This window comes from Hylaeus volcanicus, chromosome 2 (assembly GCF_026283585.1).
Source record: "Hylaeus volcanicus isolate JK05 chromosome 2, UHH_iyHylVolc1.0_haploid, whole genome shotgun sequence".
NCBI classification, from domain to species: domain Eukaryota; kingdom Metazoa; phylum Arthropoda; class Insecta; order Hymenoptera; family Colletidae; genus Hylaeus; species Hylaeus volcanicus.
The window spans coordinates 15,341,074-15,361,435 of record NC_071977.1 but is presented as its reverse complement, the minus strand read 5'-3'; the positions used below and the strand labels follow the sequence as shown (position 1 = coordinate 15,361,435).

The 20,362-nt window shown below is 32.9% G+C and overlaps 2 protein-coding genes across 2 annotated transcripts in view; one reads left to right on the top strand and one right to left on the bottom strand.

Annotated features, from left to right (window-relative positions):
* LOC128884969 (elongation factor 1-alpha) overlaps positions 1-4,139 on the bottom strand; it is a 45,565-nt gene extending 41,426 nt beyond the window's left edge. Inside the window, exon 1 of the mRNA XM_054138699.1 lies at positions 4,020-4,139. The gene's annotated coding sequence lies outside the window, so the exon portion shown is untranslated. The remainder of the gene's footprint in view (positions 1-4,019) is intronic.
* LOC128884970 (actin-binding Rho-activating protein-like) overlaps positions 1-20,362 on the top strand; it is a 33,224-nt gene that overhangs the window by 9,604 nt on the left and 3,258 nt on the right. The window contains exon 2 of the mRNA XM_054138700.1: positions 19,378-19,508. Within this exon, the coding sequence (XP_053994675.1) occupies positions 19,378-19,508 (131 nt within the window). The remainder of the gene's footprint in view (positions 1-19,377; positions 19,509-20,362) is intronic.

Genomic DNA, 20,362 nt, shown 5'->3' with positions numbered 1-20,362 from the left:
TCATTCTCATCTTAGATAAAAATTTCGCTAAATTCCTATTGCGAAGGAATTTTTTTCGTCGTCACAAAAGATTTATTTATAAAATACTCGAGTCTCGACGGCACGGAGAAAACCTGAGCGATTTCGCCATTCACAGTTTTCACAGAGGGCATCGCCAGCGCGAGGACGATCTAAATCGCAGCCTGGTGTCATCTCGCAAGTTTTATGACTCAAATCCGTCGCGGTTATGTAATTCCCTTGACGCGGATTCGCCTAATTACCACGAGATCTCGGGGCCGGTGCCAACAACCGTCGAATTCGTTGCGCAGTTCACGATCATCGAGAAACTATTCAAAGGAAATCCGTTTTCGAATTTAACACCCTTCGTTGCGCGAAAGTTCTATTCAATTAGGTCATTTAATTAGTTCGTGACACAGATTGCGTTTATATTCAATTAAAAACTACAGAAATTTTATAGCGATGGTATAATGATTTTGATAGGAAAGTAGGAAAATATTCAAGGTCTTGTTATTTGAATTACAAGAAATATGACAAATATTTCTAAGAATCATATACAGTGGGTGTAGAAAGTATTCGTACACCGATCAATTTCCAAAAAAACTATGTAAAATTGTAATTTATTACTTTATTTTTGATAAACAATGACATTCTACATATTCTCGGAAATCTCTAGAATAGATAGATTAAAAAAAAAAATAGCTATTTATGTAAGTTGCGGAAATAACAAGAAAAAAAAACAATTAATCCATAGAAATGTTGAAGCAATTCGTACAACTGTTTAATTTTTAACACTTGATTGAAAAAAAAAAGAAATTTACATTAATTTATAAGTATATAATACTTCCATCGTGGGATTTCCTTTTGATTTTATAATTATTGCAACTTTTCTAAGCATTAAATTAATTAAATTATTAGTTATTCGAAGTGGGATCTTTTTCCATTCCTCTATTAGAACCTTTTTTAAAAGTATTTTACTGGAAATTTGATGTTTTTTAATTCGTACGGAGCAATAAACTAATGTGTTTACGTTACAAACTCTACTGTAAATGGTTCGTCATAAGAATCGTACAAATATTTATTACTTCTATACTTTTACCCACTTTTCGCATTTTTTTGTTAATTTCACAAATTATATTAACTAATAAATGTTGTTTGGACTATATCTATCTTAGAGACTTCCGAGAATATGTAAAATATCATTGATTATAAAACAAGAAGTTAAAAAACTACAATATCACACAAAAGTTTTTTGGGAAATTAATCGGTGTACGAATACATTCTACACCCATTGTATTATCATTGTGATAAGGCATACAAAATTTTTAGTTTCTCGATAATGAGAACATGTTGAGAACGAAAGCAGTACTATGTATAATATATGTTCAAGTGATCATAACACTTTGGTAAAATAAATTTGCTTTTAATTTAAATATGAGAATATGGCAATGACATATAATAGGCAAACGAGAGGGTAGTCACAGTGCTGGTTCTTGATGATATTATTTTGTTGTGGTGAGGTAATTTCCTATAATTGGTTTGAATGGTTCCGTTAATTTATTAGATTTACTCGTTTCCTTAATTTCAGTAATTTAATTCACTTAATTCAGTCAATTCATTTCATTCAGGAGAGGGTAATTAACTAATTACATATTTTCATAATTAGACTGCGGATCTTTATCCAAAATAAAATCTTCGGGAACGTGCCTACAAAAATTGAGCCTAAATAGGAATTTATTTTATTCTGCAAATATTATAACATAAACTTTACTTTCAATCTTTTTTATAGTCTTGCATATTGCTTGCATTTTTTAGTTTCTTTCATATTCAAATTTCCTATAAATGCATAAAGATCCGCAGTCTATTCATAATACTTAAAGACTGTTTCATACATTAATTTGAATAGTACAACAATAAGTGGTAAGAATTTATCAGATGACATAATATGTTGTCACTTACAAAAGAAATCATTCCTGCGTCTTTTGTGGATAAATTGTCATTAATTCCCAGATTAATTTAAAAAATAACGAACATAGTAAACAAACGGGACCTGAATTCTTATCTATTAAAATTAGACTGCGAATTTTATGCATTTATGACGGACAATAATATAGAAAGAAGAATTAATACTAGCATTTCATTTTGCATAAGTGCACATATATTTTGGTTACGTTTAGCATGTGTTTATTATATTAGTTTGTATCATAAGCGCATAAAATCAGCAGATAAATTATCACCTATAGAACGTTCCACTTTTTGCTTTATTCTAGTAGATACTTCCAAGCCTCTGTCAGACAGACTCCAAGTTCGTACGCATAGCATTTTAAGTGAAACTGTTCATCAAAGGTCAGACATGCTGTACTGGTTCATTCCAGCACGTTTGACACATCCTAGAAGCTGCTAATTTCACTGCATTTTATTTATCAAATTGAAGCTCCAAATTTAACAACATTCTATTTATCAAATTGAAGCTGCTAATTTTATTCCACTTTATTTATTAATTTAACCTCGCATTTTTATGATTGATGATACAAAGCAAATACAGTCTACTTATTTTTGTCATTCAATTTTTTTTTACTATTTATGACATAGAACGTAGAAAGCGTAGAGATGCAGTGACACTTTGATAATTATTTTGATATGTTCATAAAAGAATACTCGATTAAAAAAATTCAATTTTGTGCTAATATAGAGTTTTCATTTTACCCAATATTTACAATCATACTATACAGATTGATTCTCGTAAAGCTGTTTGCCAAATACACATTATCATCCATCTCTTACTGGTTCACGTATACACTTGTTGTTTCAAGGCTAAACAAATCTTGAAACTACCTAAACCACCATTTCTCAAACTCCATTTCCACGTGGATCGCTTTGAGGAAGAATAAGTTTTGGTGAAGTTTCTAGAGCACAGTTAAACTATTTTTTTTAAATGAATTTTTAAACTGTAGAAAAGAAAATAAACACGTCACATCAACCCTCGCCAATGCAATTTTGCGCACTTCCAGAAGACACTTGAAGACTATTCCTCACGAAGTTTCACCGAAATCGATTGAAAACTCTCATAATTATGAACATTTAAAAAAGTCTTCCGCTATTTTTGTCCAGTAGTTTATATTTATTTGATAAATTTTTATTTAATTGAAATAAATTACTCAAATACTCTATTCTACCATTAGACAATAGAAATTTCTTCAAAAATATCTAACCCTCTTCAAAATACAATGATGAAAGCTCAAGTGGTTGGCAACATGATTAAGAAGAGTAATTGCATATTTAACGGATACAGATTGTATCGATACACAAATTGAAACTGTAGAATGTATAATAATCATAAGAATAATTAAACAACTGGAAGACACTGATCTAAGCTATTCAATTAAAAAAACAACACACTTACTCCATTTTATGTCCAAGCAAATCGTTACCAATACAAATTACAGCAATAACTAAACAGATCGAAAATATACAAATTATGATAATAATTAAATAACTTCGAAAAATAGTGACCTAATTGAAGAAGACACCTTTTCAATTTTATTTCCAAGCAAGTCATTACTAATACAAATTGCATCAATGACTAAACAGATTGGAAATATCCAAGTTACAATAATAATTAAATAACTTCAAAAAGCGACGACCTAGTCCAAGAACACACATCCTCAATCTTATTTCCAAATACACCATTCCCTATCTCACTATCCAAATAACACAAATTATCTTTAAACTACTCATCTCTCCTTTCAATCTTGTGAAATCTCAAATCATATTTCATCAGTGCCAATAAATAAACTTTTAAGCCTAACGTGGTCTTAATTTTTTCCAGAATACCCATCCTTTTATTCAATCTTACAAATTCTTAAATCTTATTTCACCACTCCCAATAAATAAACTTTTGAGCCTATCTTTACCTTAAATTCTTAATTTTAATTTCCTCCAGAATACCCATCCTTTCATTCAATCTTACAAACTCTCAAATTGTATTTTATTAGTGCCAATAAATAAACTTTTGAGCCTACCTTTACATCACACTACACCACTTTAATCCAATTCTTCGTTAAACGCCGTTCTAGTAAAAGTTTTCGCCGTTCCAAGTGGCACACGCGGCACTGACAACCGTAAAAGGCGCATCCCCGACCGGTGGTCAAACGGAACCGCGAAATTAGACGCGTTTTTGCGTCGTCGGATCCAACGGCTATCAATGAACGGCTACGTCAGAGGCCGCCCTCGACTCTAATAGTGAACGCGAAATTCCGCAGGAGCACGTTCGCAGTAAATTTACCTACGATGCGTCAGAATTCGTTGTTTTTCAACGAAACGGGGACCCTCGATACGTGGGCCGTCGTTCGACTAACGTCGAGGCTGATTCATTTACGAGTAACGAGTAAACGCGTGTCATGGTATGCGCTTGAGAATTCAGAGTTGTGGCAGCGCGATGAAACAAAATTAAACGTTGCATTTGTTTAGTAATTGATGAAAGTTGCCTGAGCCAGGGGAAATTTTATCATTTGCTGATGCACAGATGTGAACTTGTTTCAATTTCATTTTTAATTACTATGCCTCCTTAGTGTGGCGTTTTTAGAAAATTTGTGTGGGAGTGCAAAGTTACAAAATTTATTCGTGAGGCGGAGAATAAGCGAGATATTGGATATTGTATAAGGGGATACTTCAAAAGATACATTCATGATTCATAGTTAATTCATCTCACAGTTAATATTGAGTTTAGAGAAAATTTGTATACCAAGAGAATGTTTCGAAATTAGACTTGTAATCATTTTCATTATATGCGTTTTCTCTATTAGATTAACGTCAAGCAAGATATTGTGAATTTTGTGGGTGATGCCCCAAACCTCCCTCTTACGACATACTATACTTTAAGCGACACTATAGAATTTCAATTTCTCATCCGGCTAACCCACAGTTAATTATCTTATTTTAAAGGACAACATTCGTTGATTTAGCTTTTGGTGTTTGAAGGATGGGCTCATATTTCTGTTACTATCGGGCCTAGCGAAAATTTGTATACAGCGAAAATGTTTCCAAATTTAATTTACAATAACTTTTCTAATATCCAATTTTTCTGTAAAATTAATGATAAACGAGATATTGGAATTTGATCGGTTATTGTGTTGATTGTGAGGGTTAAATAGGTGTTGAAGAGTTAAATACTGAATCAGTAAAAGACGCCGCGATGAATATTAGGGAAACTCACCCATTGATTTACGAGCACTTTTAACATTCATCCCCTAGCTCGATCCAGCTCGTATATCGTCACTTTGTCAGTGACAAACTGTTCCTGGTCGGAAGTTAATTTGGGATGATCAGAACACGGTAACACGATCCCCTCGTTAATCGAGTTACCCGGTACTTGTTCCCGTGTCTTTTTGGCAACGAATTTCTTTAAAATATCACGTGAAGCCTAGCAAATTTAGAAAACGCCATTTCTGAATACTTGGAGAGGTAACATGTCCGTGCTGCTTCAATTTTGCAGGAGACATTGACGAGCATGCTTCATAATTCCCAAAACTATGTTTCCTAACATACCTCGTTGTGTGACTCAAGTGAATTTTCTGGGTGTCCAAAACTGGTACAGGAAATCTTATTCATCAGAGATTGTCGAAACAATTTTTATAAACAAGAAGTTTCAATGTAATTTGAAGTTTTGGGAATACTTCTTCATAATGTAAATGTATAAACTATGATTAGAGGTTATAAAATTAATTGGAAATCAAATGTGGGTGGCATTGGAAAAATTCGTGGTGGGAGAGTGTTTTGGGTCATCAACCATAAAATGTACAATAGCTGGTTTATTATTGGTTTTACAAAGAAAAAATGTAAAATGAAAGTTATTGCAAGTTTTCAATTGAAAACGAACTATACGATTAAATGATATTATTTTTAATTCAAAATGAATTATGCTACAAAATTACATTACTTTCTAATTAAACTAATTGAAAATGAATTGTGTTATTCGATTACATTATTCTCTATTACAGATGAATTGTGCTATTATATTATTTTTAATTGGTAATTATAATTGACATTAAATGATGTCAACAATTCAAAATTCGATCAAGTATATTTCAGACTAAAACTTTGTCCCAAAATATTCAACTTAGTATTCACCAAGGTGTTTTTATCCTCCCAATAAATAATTTTCTTCGGCGTTAAATTGCCCCCAAAAATACTACGTTCTCAAAATGTTAAATTTAGTTCATTTACTATTCGTCACGCGCGAGATAAGTCACATTCATCGAATATCGTCGAAATGACTCGTAATTATGGCCATGTGCAACGGTTGGAATTTCATCGAAATATGTCGGTATGTAAAATTAGCCAGGGATGCAAGCAAAGATTACCTCGTATCGGCTCAAACGAGAATGATGGCGCTTGCGTATTTTATTTGAGCCATCGCAGGCCTTTTACGAATCGTGAAGTTCCACAAATAATGGGATATCTAATCTAATCTGTATAAGAAATGTAACTGGAATTTATAATCTACGAGTTTATATTTCCATAGATAGGCATTGTTTTTAACCAACTTCGAAAAGGAGGAGGTTACTCAATTGGACATGTATATATTTTTTTGTTTTTTATTAGAAACTTCTGAACGGAAGAATAATCGCTATTAAGGGGTTAGTCGCAGTCAGAAAAATGGAAACGGACAATTTCTTGTGTGTTTTTTTTTAAGGTATTAAATAATAATTTTTATTAATGAAATGTAAATATATTACAAAGTATGTCTTAAAGAACTATACAAGAATTTTTGTTTTAAAAAAAGGTTAATTCATTTCGTCATAACAGGCGATGGCGTGGGTGGTCACTTGGTTTGCGGTGAGCAAGATTTCTTCAAACTGGTGCACCTGAAAACAAAACTAAAGGTAGATTTAGAAAATATATTAGACTAACGGGTCCCTGACCGAAGGATTTTTTATTTTCTTGTATACTTTTTTTTATCCTGTATTGAACCGCTTAATTTTAATGAAAAAATTGAAAATCATTTTCAAATGTACGCCATTTTGTTTTAAATTAATTTTTTCCAAAATGCTTCGATCAAAGACCCGCTAGACTAATATATTATCGAAATCTACCTTTGTTTTTGTTTTCAGGTAAACCAGTGTAGAGAAATCTTGCTCACCGCAAACCTATGTTTTTAAATCATCGTCTACGTCATCGGCTGTTATGACGATATAAATTAACATTTCTTAAAACAAAAAATGTTTTTTAGTTCTTTAAAACATGCTTTATAATATACTTAATTTTTACTTACGCAAATTATTATTTAATAACTAAAAAAAAATCACAAAGAAATGTCGTTTTTCCTCTTCCTGACTGCGACTAACCCCTTAATCCCACGCGATATGCTCCGTTGGGAACCTCGTAAAGTTCTTCAACGTGTTTGTTTGAAACTTAATTTTGCAATAGAATGGTTATGTAAAATAAATTGAATAATATAAAGTGATGATTTTAATCAGCAAACGAGTTGAAGTTTACTTTAATTTTTAAAGGTGAGTTTATTGAAGAGAGAATATTTTGGGCTTCTTTATTATTGAAGATATAGTATGGAAAACATAAGAAAATTTATGATAAATAAGGGGGGGGGGAGTATTCTTATAAAATATTTAAATATTTGATTATTGAAATAGTTCTAGTCTTATTATCAAGTCTCAAGCTACAAGTTTTTTGAAACAAAACAATTTATGGAGATGAATAAACGTTCTAATAAATAATAATCAATATAGTAACCAAATCTTAAATAATTTTCATAAACGGTTAATAACTTTTTGAATTGAGCTTTAGCAAAATATTACAACCAAATAAAATAAAAAATAATCCATTCGAAAAAATTTTTTAAGTGTTCCAACTTGGACATAGGAATCAGAGCTTTGTTACAATTTTTAACTTGTTTACTTTTACGTATTTTAAGTCAGTGTCTTTAAATTTTATTTTCCCTTCTTAACCCTATTATTTTCTATAAAATATTTCTTTCTTTTCTCGTCTACATAATTAAATCTTTTTCTGTCATCTATTTCTTTTCGTTATGGATTTTATGATCCTTTAAATTGTTCCTGTAGAGGCCCCAAAACCAAACAATGTCGAAATATTTGAAGTACACACATTATATTCAAATATATATTGTTGCGTCGTGAATCCGAGACGTGTGAAAAATATTCATTTCCACTCGAGATAAACATTTCCGAGCTACTCTAATGTCAGCTGCGCGCCAACAACGAAATATGTACATACCTCCAGACATCTGTTGGACGGTTAAACTACACCAGTTGGGTTATACTATAAATTAGGAATGGCGCCACGGAGACCTCCAAGGAAGCTTATCCTAATTTCCTACTAGTTCCCTCACTATTTCAATCGTTCTAACTCGAGTCATTTTCGATCATCGTAAAATAGCTCAACAGGAATTAATCGAATTAATTTTTCTTTTTGTCGACCATCAATTTTGAATGTTTTCATTCATAGGTTTATATCACATATAAAAATTGAAAATGAGGTGTGTTATATATTGTTTTGAATTAAAAATGAATTATAGTTTTATGAAATTTTTAATTAAAAAGCATTGAAAATCTATTTTATAATTTAATAATTTAATTTAATAATTTAATAATTTTAATTTAATATATAATTTTATAAAAATTTTAATGTTAGAATCTAAATGGTACTGTGTTTCAGTAGGAAGTTTATAAATATTACACGACGAAAATTATTTGCTTATATTATTTTCAATTGGAAATGAAATATGCTATTATACACGATTAAGGGGACACTTCTTCAAAACGTCATAAACATGGGAGTTTTCAACCGATTTTCGTGAAACTTCGTCAGGAGTAGTTTTGAAGTGTCCTCTGAGTGTGTGCAAAATTGCATTGGCGAGGGTTGATGAGAAGGGGTTAATTCACCCCCGTAAAGGGGATGGTGCAGGAAAACAGGATTTCTGAAGGTTTCAGGAGTGACGGAAGAGGTTGAAAAAAATCAAAAAAACCTTAATGCGAAGAATTTCATTACTGAACTATAGACCCTGTCGAGACTGAACTATAGACCCTATATACTTTGTTTAAACAAGCCAAGATGGGACGCAGCTGCACCCTCTTGACTTGTGTCTGTAGGAACGAAACCCAAACGCGCAGAGATGGTTTTTGTAACGAAAACTTTCTGCTTCAGTGAAGAGAAAATCCAACAATAATTCCGTAAACTTCTGAAACAAAACAACTGATATAGGTGAGCTATTCCGCTCCCCCCCCCCCCCCCCCCTCCAGGGGTGCCTAATGGAGCGCACGGCGTGGGCGTTGACATTTCTTGGATCAGGGGATTCCAGGGAATGCATTGAGCCCAAATTCGGGACTGTAGTCCAAAAATTGTGGATTTTAGAGGGGGTGGGAGGTTGTGGGGGGTGGGTTTGTCCAAGAGGGATTTCAAGGGGTGCATTTTGTAGAGGGCATCAAGGAGAGTCGCCCCAAAGGTTTTTTTGATTTTTTTCAACCTCTTCCGTCACCTCTGGCCCTTTCAGAAATTCCGTTTTTCTCCACCAACCCCTTTACGGGGGTGAATTAACCCCTTCGCGTCAACCCTCGCTAATTCAACTTGGCCTACAGCCAGATGATACAAAACTACTCCTGACGAAGTTTCACGAAAATCGGTTGAAAACTCCCATATTTACGAAATTTTGAAAAAGTTACCTCTTAATTTTGAAGGCCAGTGTGTATAATATTATTGCGATTAATCTTCTAATTATATTTTTATAGGAAATAGAAGGTGTATAATAGATAAAGTAATTATTATGTGTTATGGTTGAATAAATAAATAAATATTTCTCTTTCACTTGAATTTTGAAAAAAAAAATGATTATTCTGATGATTTCTGGTGAGGCATTAATCGTGTCCACGAGTGTATTATATCTTCTGTTTGAAATGAATTACGCTAGTGTATTACAATGTCTTCATTTCGAACTTAATATTATTATATTTTCAACTCAAACTGATCTATGCTATTAAATTACATTATTTTTCATTCAAAAGAAATTGTATGTATTATTTTCTATTGCAACTGACTTACGCTATTACATTTTTCTTAATTAAAAATGAAGTATGCTGTTTCAGTAATTAACAAACCAAAATTCAATTCATCACACACCATTAGCAGAACCCAAATTTTCCCAATATTTTTCCGATGAATCTTCTCTAAAAATGGAAAAATTCGATAAAGGAAGTAAAACGTAAACAAAAACAAAGACGATTCGCCGCGAGCGGTTTTTGTGAATGAATATCGTAGTCAGAAAACTCGAGCAAGACGGAATCGAAGATTCATCATTTCCGGTCCGCGGACGCGGTGCTGGCAGCCAATCAAAAGCAGCGAATTCGCGCGGAATTGGCTCGCGAAAGCGGCAAATATTTCGGCTCGGTGGCGAGAGCCTTGCCTCCGGAAATTCTTGGTGGGAGATTTTTGACGTCGCTACCATCTTATAAAAAGGCGCGCGGCGTCGGGACGTGGTATTCACCGTGCGTGTGTCCACAAAACATTGCTGAACGGTTGATATCGCGACGAACGCGAGTCTTCGACTAGTTCGAATCGATTTTCCTCGTTATTCCTTCGAACAGTATTAATAGTTTAGTCTCTATACTTTTTTTTTTGTAAACGATACGTGGTGAAACAATGTCGTCGTTGATGTATGTGAGTATCTATGAACATTATGTTAAAAGAGTTAGAGATTGGGCAAAATTTTGTTCGAAGGAGATAAACAGTACAGTGATTTGTTTTTTTTTTAACTCACGAACATCGGATTGCCATTTTATTTAATTGGCATTCGAATGCTGCGAATGGACTTTAAATGTTTGAGTATATTGGAAATAATAGTATAAAATATTAGCGCGTATTAAAACATAAAGTTTAGAATATTACGAATACCCAAATACTTGTACTTCAAGTATTCGAATAGTATTTGAGTGATATTCAACTAGTTCAACATTCGTGTAGTGTTTGAGTAGTTCAATATTTGAATAGCACTCGAGTAGATCAGTATTTTAATAATGAAATTTTCTAATCACATTCGCCAAATATTTAAAGAATATTTGAGTAGAATTTGAGTAGCATTTGAGTAGTTCAATATTCAAATAGAACTTGAGTAGTTCGTTACTCTAATAGTGAAGATTTCGAATCACAGTTGCCAAATATGTGAAGAATATTTGAGTACACTTTGAGTAGCATTTGAGTAGTTCAATATCCAATATCACTTGAGTAGTTCATTATTCTAATAGTAAAGTTTTCAAATCACAGTTGCCAAATATTTGAATAGAATTTGCGTAGCGTTTGAGTAGTTGACAGGTTCAGTATTCTAACACTGAAGTTTTTCATATTATACTCATCCAACACTTGAACAGTATTTGAGAAGTGAAGTATTCGAGTAATATTTCAATAGTTCAATATTTCAGTAGCATTTGAGTAACGAATAGTTCAGTATTCTAACAGAGAAGTTTTTCGAATTACACTCATCAAACATTTGAATAGTAATCGAGAAGTGAAGTATTATAATAATAATCGATATTCAAATAGTTCAATATTTGAGTAACATTTGGATAGTCCACTATTCGGATTAAATTTTCCAAATATTTGAATGACCGTAAAAGTATTCGAATTGTAAATAAATTCAACGAGAAGTAGTTCAAGACCCATTCGACAATGAACTTGACGCACCAGGCTGGTTAAAACATTCTTATTCCACTGAACTATACGTTTCTGTCACGCGTTTCTATTATTAGGCGTCTCCACCCATTTATGCCTTGTGTTCTATAGATAGTTCACCTTCCAAAAATATCCATAGAAAATTTTCTTTCGTAGAAAACGATTCAGTAATGTTTAGTTTATACAAACTGAAATTCTATATAAACAGAGGAAGTACTGCGCTTTATCTCTACGCTATTAACAAATTTGTCCAAATATACAAAATTATAGTTAAGCAATTTTTTGGTTACTCATTTGAACTTTATGCTTCATTATCGAGTGCTTTGTTATCAATCTGAAAATTAGAAAGCACTGAAAATATATTTCATAACTTAAATGTATATACCTTATAGAATTGTAAATGTTAGAAATGCTTCATTAAGAATTTTTTGAAAATTACACGTCGAAAATTAAGCAATTACAAATAGCATAATTTTCAAGCTTATAAAGAGTGATAATTTGTAATTGTATCTTCCTAGTTTCGATTATGAAAACAGGTCTTGCAGTGGTATGACACGAAACATTTCCTTTTCGATTTGTAAATAACATTTGTTTGTGATAGAGGTTTACCAGAATTCTTGAGAAACTCGTAAAATGATCGTAGAACAGATATTGCTTATCCTCTTGTAACCCAACAAAGAAACTGATGATCAGTATATGAGCTTTTAATCCTTTCAGACATACTTGCACAACTCTGGTACGAGCAAAAAGTATTTATACAGGGTGCCCCAGTCTAAGTGATACAGAGCTCTAACTCCAAAACTATCGGTCGAATGCAAAATTTCAAATATTGAAATTGCATAGTAAATTGGGGCTCATTTTTCAGCGAGAAGGAACTTTTGTTAACTTTGTTATTTAATGAGATATGATGGTCAAGTTTCGTTTTTCAAATGGTAGTACATATTTTTTTTTTATATCATGCGATAACACTTTTCAAGACGAATTCATTAAGCTTTAATGTATTTACCCCATTTTTATTAGTTTTCAAGCTATAACGCTTCAAAGTTTGCTAATTTTCACGGAAAAAACTCTGTTCGGCCCGGCCGGTCCCATTCTTGCGGTTCTTGAAATCGATACGAGGGGGTCTCACTTGAGATTTTAGGCCCAAAGAAGGAAAATGGGAAGAATCCCAATATTCTGGGCCTAGAATCCCAAAATTAGCAAACTAATAAAAATCGGGTAAATATATTAAGGCTTAATGAATTCGTATGGAAAAGTACTATCGCATGATATAAAAAAAAATATATAGTTCCATTTGAAAAGCAAAACTTGACCATCATATCTCGTTAAATAACAAAGTTAAGAAAAATTCCTTCTCGCTGAAACATGAGCAACATTTTACCATGAAATTTCCATATTTGAAACTTTGCATTCGACCGATAATTTTGGAGTTAAAGCTCTGTATCATTTAGTTCTGTATATAGGGTGTCCCAAAAATGTTGCAGTTCCTTGAAATAGGTGTTTCGGGAGGTGATTTGAAATAACTTTTTCCTTAGCGAAAATGTTGTCCGAGACTTCGTTAAGGAGATATTAACAAAAAAAACCCCGACCAATCAGAGCGCGCGTATACCGTTTGAGCGGCCGTGGTAGCGAAGCCTACGCGCTAGGCGGCCGCGTCAATGTCCTTCGATATACGTCGAGTCACTTGTTCGCGTACAAGCTCGGCCGCCAACGCGTAGTCTTCGCTACCACGGCCGCTCCAACGGTATACGCGCGCTCTGATTGGTCGGGGTTTTCTGTTAATATCTCCTTAACGAAGCTCCATCCGACATTTTTGCAAAGGAAAAAGTTGTTTCAAATCACCTTCCGAACCACCCCTTTCAAGGACCTCCAACATTTTTGGGACACCCTGTATTCGTGCTCTGATTGGTCAGTGTTTTCCGTTAATATCTCCTTAACGAAGCCCCGGACAACATTTTCACTAAGGAAAAAGTTGTTTCAAATCACCCCCCGAACCACCCCGTTCAAGGACCAATATGTATACAGGGTGTATACAATTTGTTTAATTTTAGCGATAGAAAAAAAAGTGTCGTACAAGAGTTGATTGATTTTGAGGGACACGTAACGTAGTGCCAATAACTTTTTTATCGGTGGATGCGTAGAGGAGACATAAAGGTCGACTCTGCTTTTTAAAATAGAATGATGCAGTTTCTTAACACATTCTGATAGAGCGTTTCAAGACGAATACAATGACCTATAGTTGAAGATTATTCAAGGCTACAAAAGGTGACTGTAATAGAACATAAATTGTTTCAAGGCACTCTCAAAATATTTCATTAATTTTCTTATTTGTGTATTTACTGCTACAGCAAGTGTTAAAAATAATGATCTTGACCTGGGATGCATTTTCTAAAACGTTTTAATGTAGAAAACACTGGACGATGAACTTTATTTGATTCAATTGCAATGCAACCTCTTCTTATTCGCTCCTTTATGTCTTCTCTGGCTGTTGCCATTTCTCTGTATACTTGCTGTTTTAACTTTACCCATAAATAAAAACCCATTACTGTTAAATTGGAAGAACGTGCCGGCCATTTAATATTTCTTGACCGGCCAATCCATCAATCTCGAATTGCCACTATTATTAGATCGCCCATTGAACATACGGCAATTAATGTGGTAACAAAAAGATGGATGTCCTGCTCGCTCAATTCGGAATATTAAATGGTCGTTATATTATATGTACGAATTATAAAGCATGATGAAATAACATATAATTAATAGATAATGTAATATATTGCCAAAAGGCAGTGAAGTATTAAAGTAGATAATACATAAACATAATCGATACATATATACTTATGTAATTATATATTTTTTACTGTATTTTACTACATTTTTTCACTTTGAAAGTAATTTTTATTAACATATTTTTCTAAGCAATTTTAATTTATATATTCTTTCTCTTCAGTATAAATCATCTTATACCGATCACTTTAAAAATGGCCTCCAACACTGCATTAGAAATATATTGAACACCAATAATACATATCTCACTACCATTGCGTCTAATCCCTTACATCAAATATTACACAAGCTCCACATTTTTAATAACTCAACAAAAATCCATAAATTCCTATTTTGACAAAATTCTCAAATGTGGAACGCTCTGTCGTAACTTCGGTCAACCTCCGAAAGGAGGATGTCTAAGCAAGGATCACGCGTCGCTCTTATGAACGTGGCGAAAATTTGTCACTATGCCATCTAGCCATCTTTTATGGCCAGAGCCGGTTAAATGATCCAGACTGGCCCTCTTCCAACACATTCCACGCTGATTAGGCGCGCCGTGACACTGACGTGGAAATCGCGTCTCTTTAATTATTCTAAGCCAGAATATTCGACATACTGCTATATGAGAAAGACACTTGCAAGATTTTGCTTACAGTACCAAATGATGACTATTTTAGCTGGTTTCCATTCAAATGAAATACTTGTGGGAAGGTGGAACAAATTTTAACACTTTTTATATATTATTTAATTATTTATTTATAATAATAAATTAGTATATTATATATATTTATATTTAATAATTTAAATATAATATATTTAATAATTAATTAGTATATTAAAACATCATTGATGCCAGCACATGCTTTTTCACCTTAAGGGGGGACGGTCAAGTAAACAACCGCTTTTTCACGAATTATTTTTGAAGAGTGCGTAATATATATTTATTTACGACTAATTACTTGTTATTTTGTAGCATCTAGATAATCTATATAATTTTTTTTATGTAAAAATATTCATAAATGAATGAACAGCAGCTGTTTGAAGTTGGCTTCTCGAAAATGCGCCGTGCAACGCACAGATCACTCTAATTATCTGAAATAAAAAATCCACCAATTTTTCGTTAAAATATATAGCACAATACGTTTTGCATCAACCTAGATTAAAAATAAAATTTTTAATTTAAAATTTCACGTCATGTTAAAAAAATCTTGTTATAAAAAAAATGATTAAAAACATTGTTTATTTCAATTTTTATAAAAAACTTTTAGGTTGATGCAAAGGAGAATAGTTTAAGGAATATTTTGTGCCAAGTTTCATAGCAATCGGCTGAGAAATCTCTAAGCTACATTGCACGGCGCGCGAAATTTTGTGTTTTGAAAAAAATGCGTTTAAAGTTTCCGGATCTAAAAATGGTCCTTCGTGAAGCTTACAAATTATTTGAGGTTAAGCAGCTATACCAGGGCCGTATAATAAACCTTCTTTTTCCTCAAATTCGCTCAGCAATGCCGCTTGTTTCCCTCTTCGGGCAGTTCTTTCCTCTTTTGTGCTCTCGAGGCTGCGACGCTCCTGTCTGCTAATACGGTGCATGTCATACGTATCGGCGAAATGCTTACACTGGAGTCCGATTTGCAGTTGTAAATCATTCATAACATTTAAAATGAAGGTGTATCCTTCATTAAACACGCCGGCAGCCAAATGTGCAGCAATTTCAATCATTTTTTAGCCGCAGTTGAGATGTTTAGGGGCCAGACGCCACACAGTAGCGTTAAAACTTTCATTTGCGTTTCGCGTAAAGCCACCTAAGCATTTCTCAAGCAAATCATCGCGAGACAAAGCTTTGTATATTGGGAGGATGGCCTTTTGCACGTCTGGATGTGGTGGAGGGGGATAAGTAAAAATCTGTAAATTATTTTGTACTTCGGCAATACGATAAGCACACCATGAGTCGCATCACTTTAATGTCTCTGTAGGTACACTTAGACTTCGAAGTTTTAGCTGAAATAGTCAGAGCACATTCTCTAGATGGTAAACTAATTTTCTAAACAAAAAAAAGGTCAAAATTTTGAATTTTACTTGACCCTCCCCCTTTAATTCACTCTAACCTCTTTCTCTTACACACTACCAACCTAACTCCCTCTCCACGCATACCAACCTTCCTTGCTCTCCCTCATTCCAAAACCAACTCTCACAATACTAACTCCTACTTGCACGTAGGTACAAAGAGTTATTATTTTGTTAACACTGAGAGAGTACTAGTATATGACGTTACTTACATATTATGTATACATATTATTTCATTATACTTGTTATTTATTATATATACAAATGCACAGGGTAGGGCAATAACTATTAGCGCCTTAGATATCTTTGAAACAACAAGTTTTATAGAAATATTTGCTGAATATCTCAGAAACTGTTGACCTTTCGACCTATGTTTACTAAAGCTTTTTCATTCACGTGTCCTATATACAATATAAATATTGAATGAGTTTTTTTGAACGCCCTGTGTATGTATTATCATACAGGATATCCCACGCAACTGAAACGGGGTGTATCTCCTAAACGGTTGGGAATAGAAAAAAATGTTCTAAGTGAAAGTTAAATGATTTCGGATGGTGCATGACATGTAACCAATTTAATGCACTTTTGTGCATCGCTGCATCAGAAAAATGCAACTGAACTTTTTTTTTAAATGGAAACCTATAATTTTCAAACACAGATCGATGCAGTTTCTTGTGCTGTACATAAAAGTGCCCTAAACTTGTTCATTAGGAAGTTATCGAAAGTAAAGTTATCTGCCTTGTTTTCGTCTTTCGGCAAGTACCTGCATTACAACAAGTGTTCGAACGGATGGAAATCTTAATCTTACAGTGATTAGTATTAGTAGCACGTTCATGTTGACAGACATTGTAATGGAATATCACATACAGTGGGTGTAGAAAGTATTCGTACACCGAACAATTTCCAAAGAAACTATGTAAAATTGTATTTTATTAACTTATTTTGTATAAACAACGACATTCTACATATTCTCGGATATCTCTAGAATAGATAGAATACAAAAAAATAGCTATTTATGTAAGTTACGAAATTAACAAAAAAAAAACTTAATCGATAGACATATTGAAGCAATAAGTTTTCGCACAACTGTTTAATTTTTAAACCTTGATTAAAAAAAAAAAGATATTTACATTAATTTACAAGTATATAATACTTTCCTTCGTGGGATTTCCTTTTGATTTTATAATTATTGTAACTTTTCTAAGCATTAAATTAAATAAATTATTAATTATTCGAAGTGGGATCTTCTTCTATTCCTCTATTACAGATATTTTTACAAGTACTTTACTGGAAATTTGATGTTTTCTAATTCGTACGGAGCAATAAATTAATATGTTTACGTTACAAACGCTACTGTAAATGGTTCGTCATAAGAATCGTACAAATACTGATTGCTTCTATACTTTTACCCATTTTTCGCAATTTTTTGTTAATTTCAGAAATTATAGTAACTAGTAAATGTTGTTTGGACTATATCTATCTTAGAGACTTCCGAGAATATGTAAAATATCATTGATTATAAAAAAAGAAGTTAAGAAACTACAATTTGACACAAAAGTTTTTTGGAAAATTGATCGGTGTACGAATACATTCTACACCCACTGTACGTACCCCGAACACTTGCCAAGGGACAGAAATAGTTCGGATAACTTTTACCTTCAGTAACTTCCTAACGAACAAGTTTAAGACATGTACTTTTTTGTAGAGCACAAGAGACTGTATCGATCTGTGTCGTGAAAATAAAGATTTCCATTTTTAAAAAAAAGCGCAGTTGCATTCTTCTGATGTACTGATGCACAAAAGTGCATAAAATTGGTTGCATGTTATGCACCATCCAAAACAATTTAACTTTCACTTATAACATTTTTTTCTTTTCCCAACCGTTCAGGAGATACAGCCCGTTTCAGTTGCGTGGGACACCCTGTATATGGTGAAATGATAACGAAATGTAACCCACGAGGATTCGTACTCTGACCTCTGAGATAAGCAGTCGATCCTTTTCCCTACTGGACCACCACACACTCTACCAATTTGTATTCTTATTTGACTATTAGTATTAATAAATGAAGAATTTTTATTTTACGTAAAATTTTTCATTAGTTAAATATAATTTGAGCCAGAAAATTAAATCATATTTCATGGTGAACGAAATTATAACTATCTATAATTCGTGTTCTATTAATTACGTGATAATTAAAAGGAAATTAACTGTACTGACTATAAACTGAACATGTATAAAGGATTTTCCAAAAGAGATTTTCAAGATTGTGTCTATTAATAAGAAAACATCCCTGTCAGGGTAGTTCCGGTGGATAATTAATTTGTAATCAAATAGTTTTTCATTTAAAATTAAAAAGAAAAATTGGATGTACTCCACAACATTTATGTTTTATTTAAAAATAATATGCTAGAGCCCTATTTTAAAAAGTCTTTGTGATTATGCACTCGAAGAAAATTATTCGATGACATTGACAGGTTTGAGGATTAGAAGCCCCACTGTTTAGCCTCGACGAGGCGGCACCAGTGTTCTCTCAGCTATTGGACGGCTCTTCTTTCAGTGTTTTTTTTGCAATGTATAAAATGTGTTTTTGAATACTCAATTTCAGTTTCACTTAATCAATGTGTTATCAATCTAGTTGTCTTCTTTTCTTTTTTCTCTAAATTTACTAAAAAGTTTGATAATGAGAAAAATTGACCCTTTTTGATTTTCATAATGGCTTTTGAGCTGTTTTGAAGTTCAGCCAAACGATTTTGAAATTCACAGCGGAAAGAAGTTTATTGTAGCGTTGAGGAATATTATGTATCTAACAGAAAACATTAGAATTGAAGTATAAGACAATGTATTCTGTGTTTTAGGAGTCCTTGAGCGAAAAAGTGGCGATGTTCAACCAGTGTGCGAACGCACATAAAGACAAGCAGAACAAAAATCCGTTCACTTCTGGACTGAATCTCGAGAAACGCACATTCTCGAAGGAGGAGTATGGCAGGTAAATATTACACCAAATGAATCGTTATCAAAATTGAAGTGGTAAAAACGTCGTGTTTTCATTTAACTTAATTCTAATATTAATATAAATACAATTTCAAATGTATATTAATATTATATAGAGCGCAAATAAAATATAACTAGCTGGTTATTGTTGCTCGCTTAATTCATATAGCTATTCATGTTTATTTTGTGTGCGAGCCTTTACGGGCCACACAAGGTACTTCCCGATTTCCGATTACAGCGCCATCTATCGCGTATAAAATAAATGTTTGAAACTAGTGTTTTGAAAAGATCTCATAGCCAGCTTTTACAGTGCATGATAAAAAATGAGGTGTTCCATTAAAAAAATCATGTTGACCTTGACGTGGCTTTGACCGGTCCTTTGAAGATCAAACGGACACGATCATTCAATAGAATTTTTGAAACCCTAAAACATTTCTCTGAACCATTTTTCTCACAAATGTTCCATTTTGAAAATATTTGACTGTTTCCATACTTTTGGAGCGCCCTGTATGTATATATACATGTATTATATACGCATAAATATAATAATAATAATATATATATATTATTTATTTCCGTTTAGTTATTCACTCATAAATTTATATTCTCCCATCTAGATTGCGTTATTGAGTTAAGATTTCTTAACAAAAACTAAAAAACTACTGGACCGAATGAGAACAAAATCTAATCAGCTCTAAGTTAGATTGATACACATCGATTGCACCATCGATCATTTTGATCTCGCTATTAGTTTTTTAGAAAACGTTAACGAAAAATTTGTTCACATACGTACATACATACGCACACACACACACACACACACACACACACACACACACACACACACAC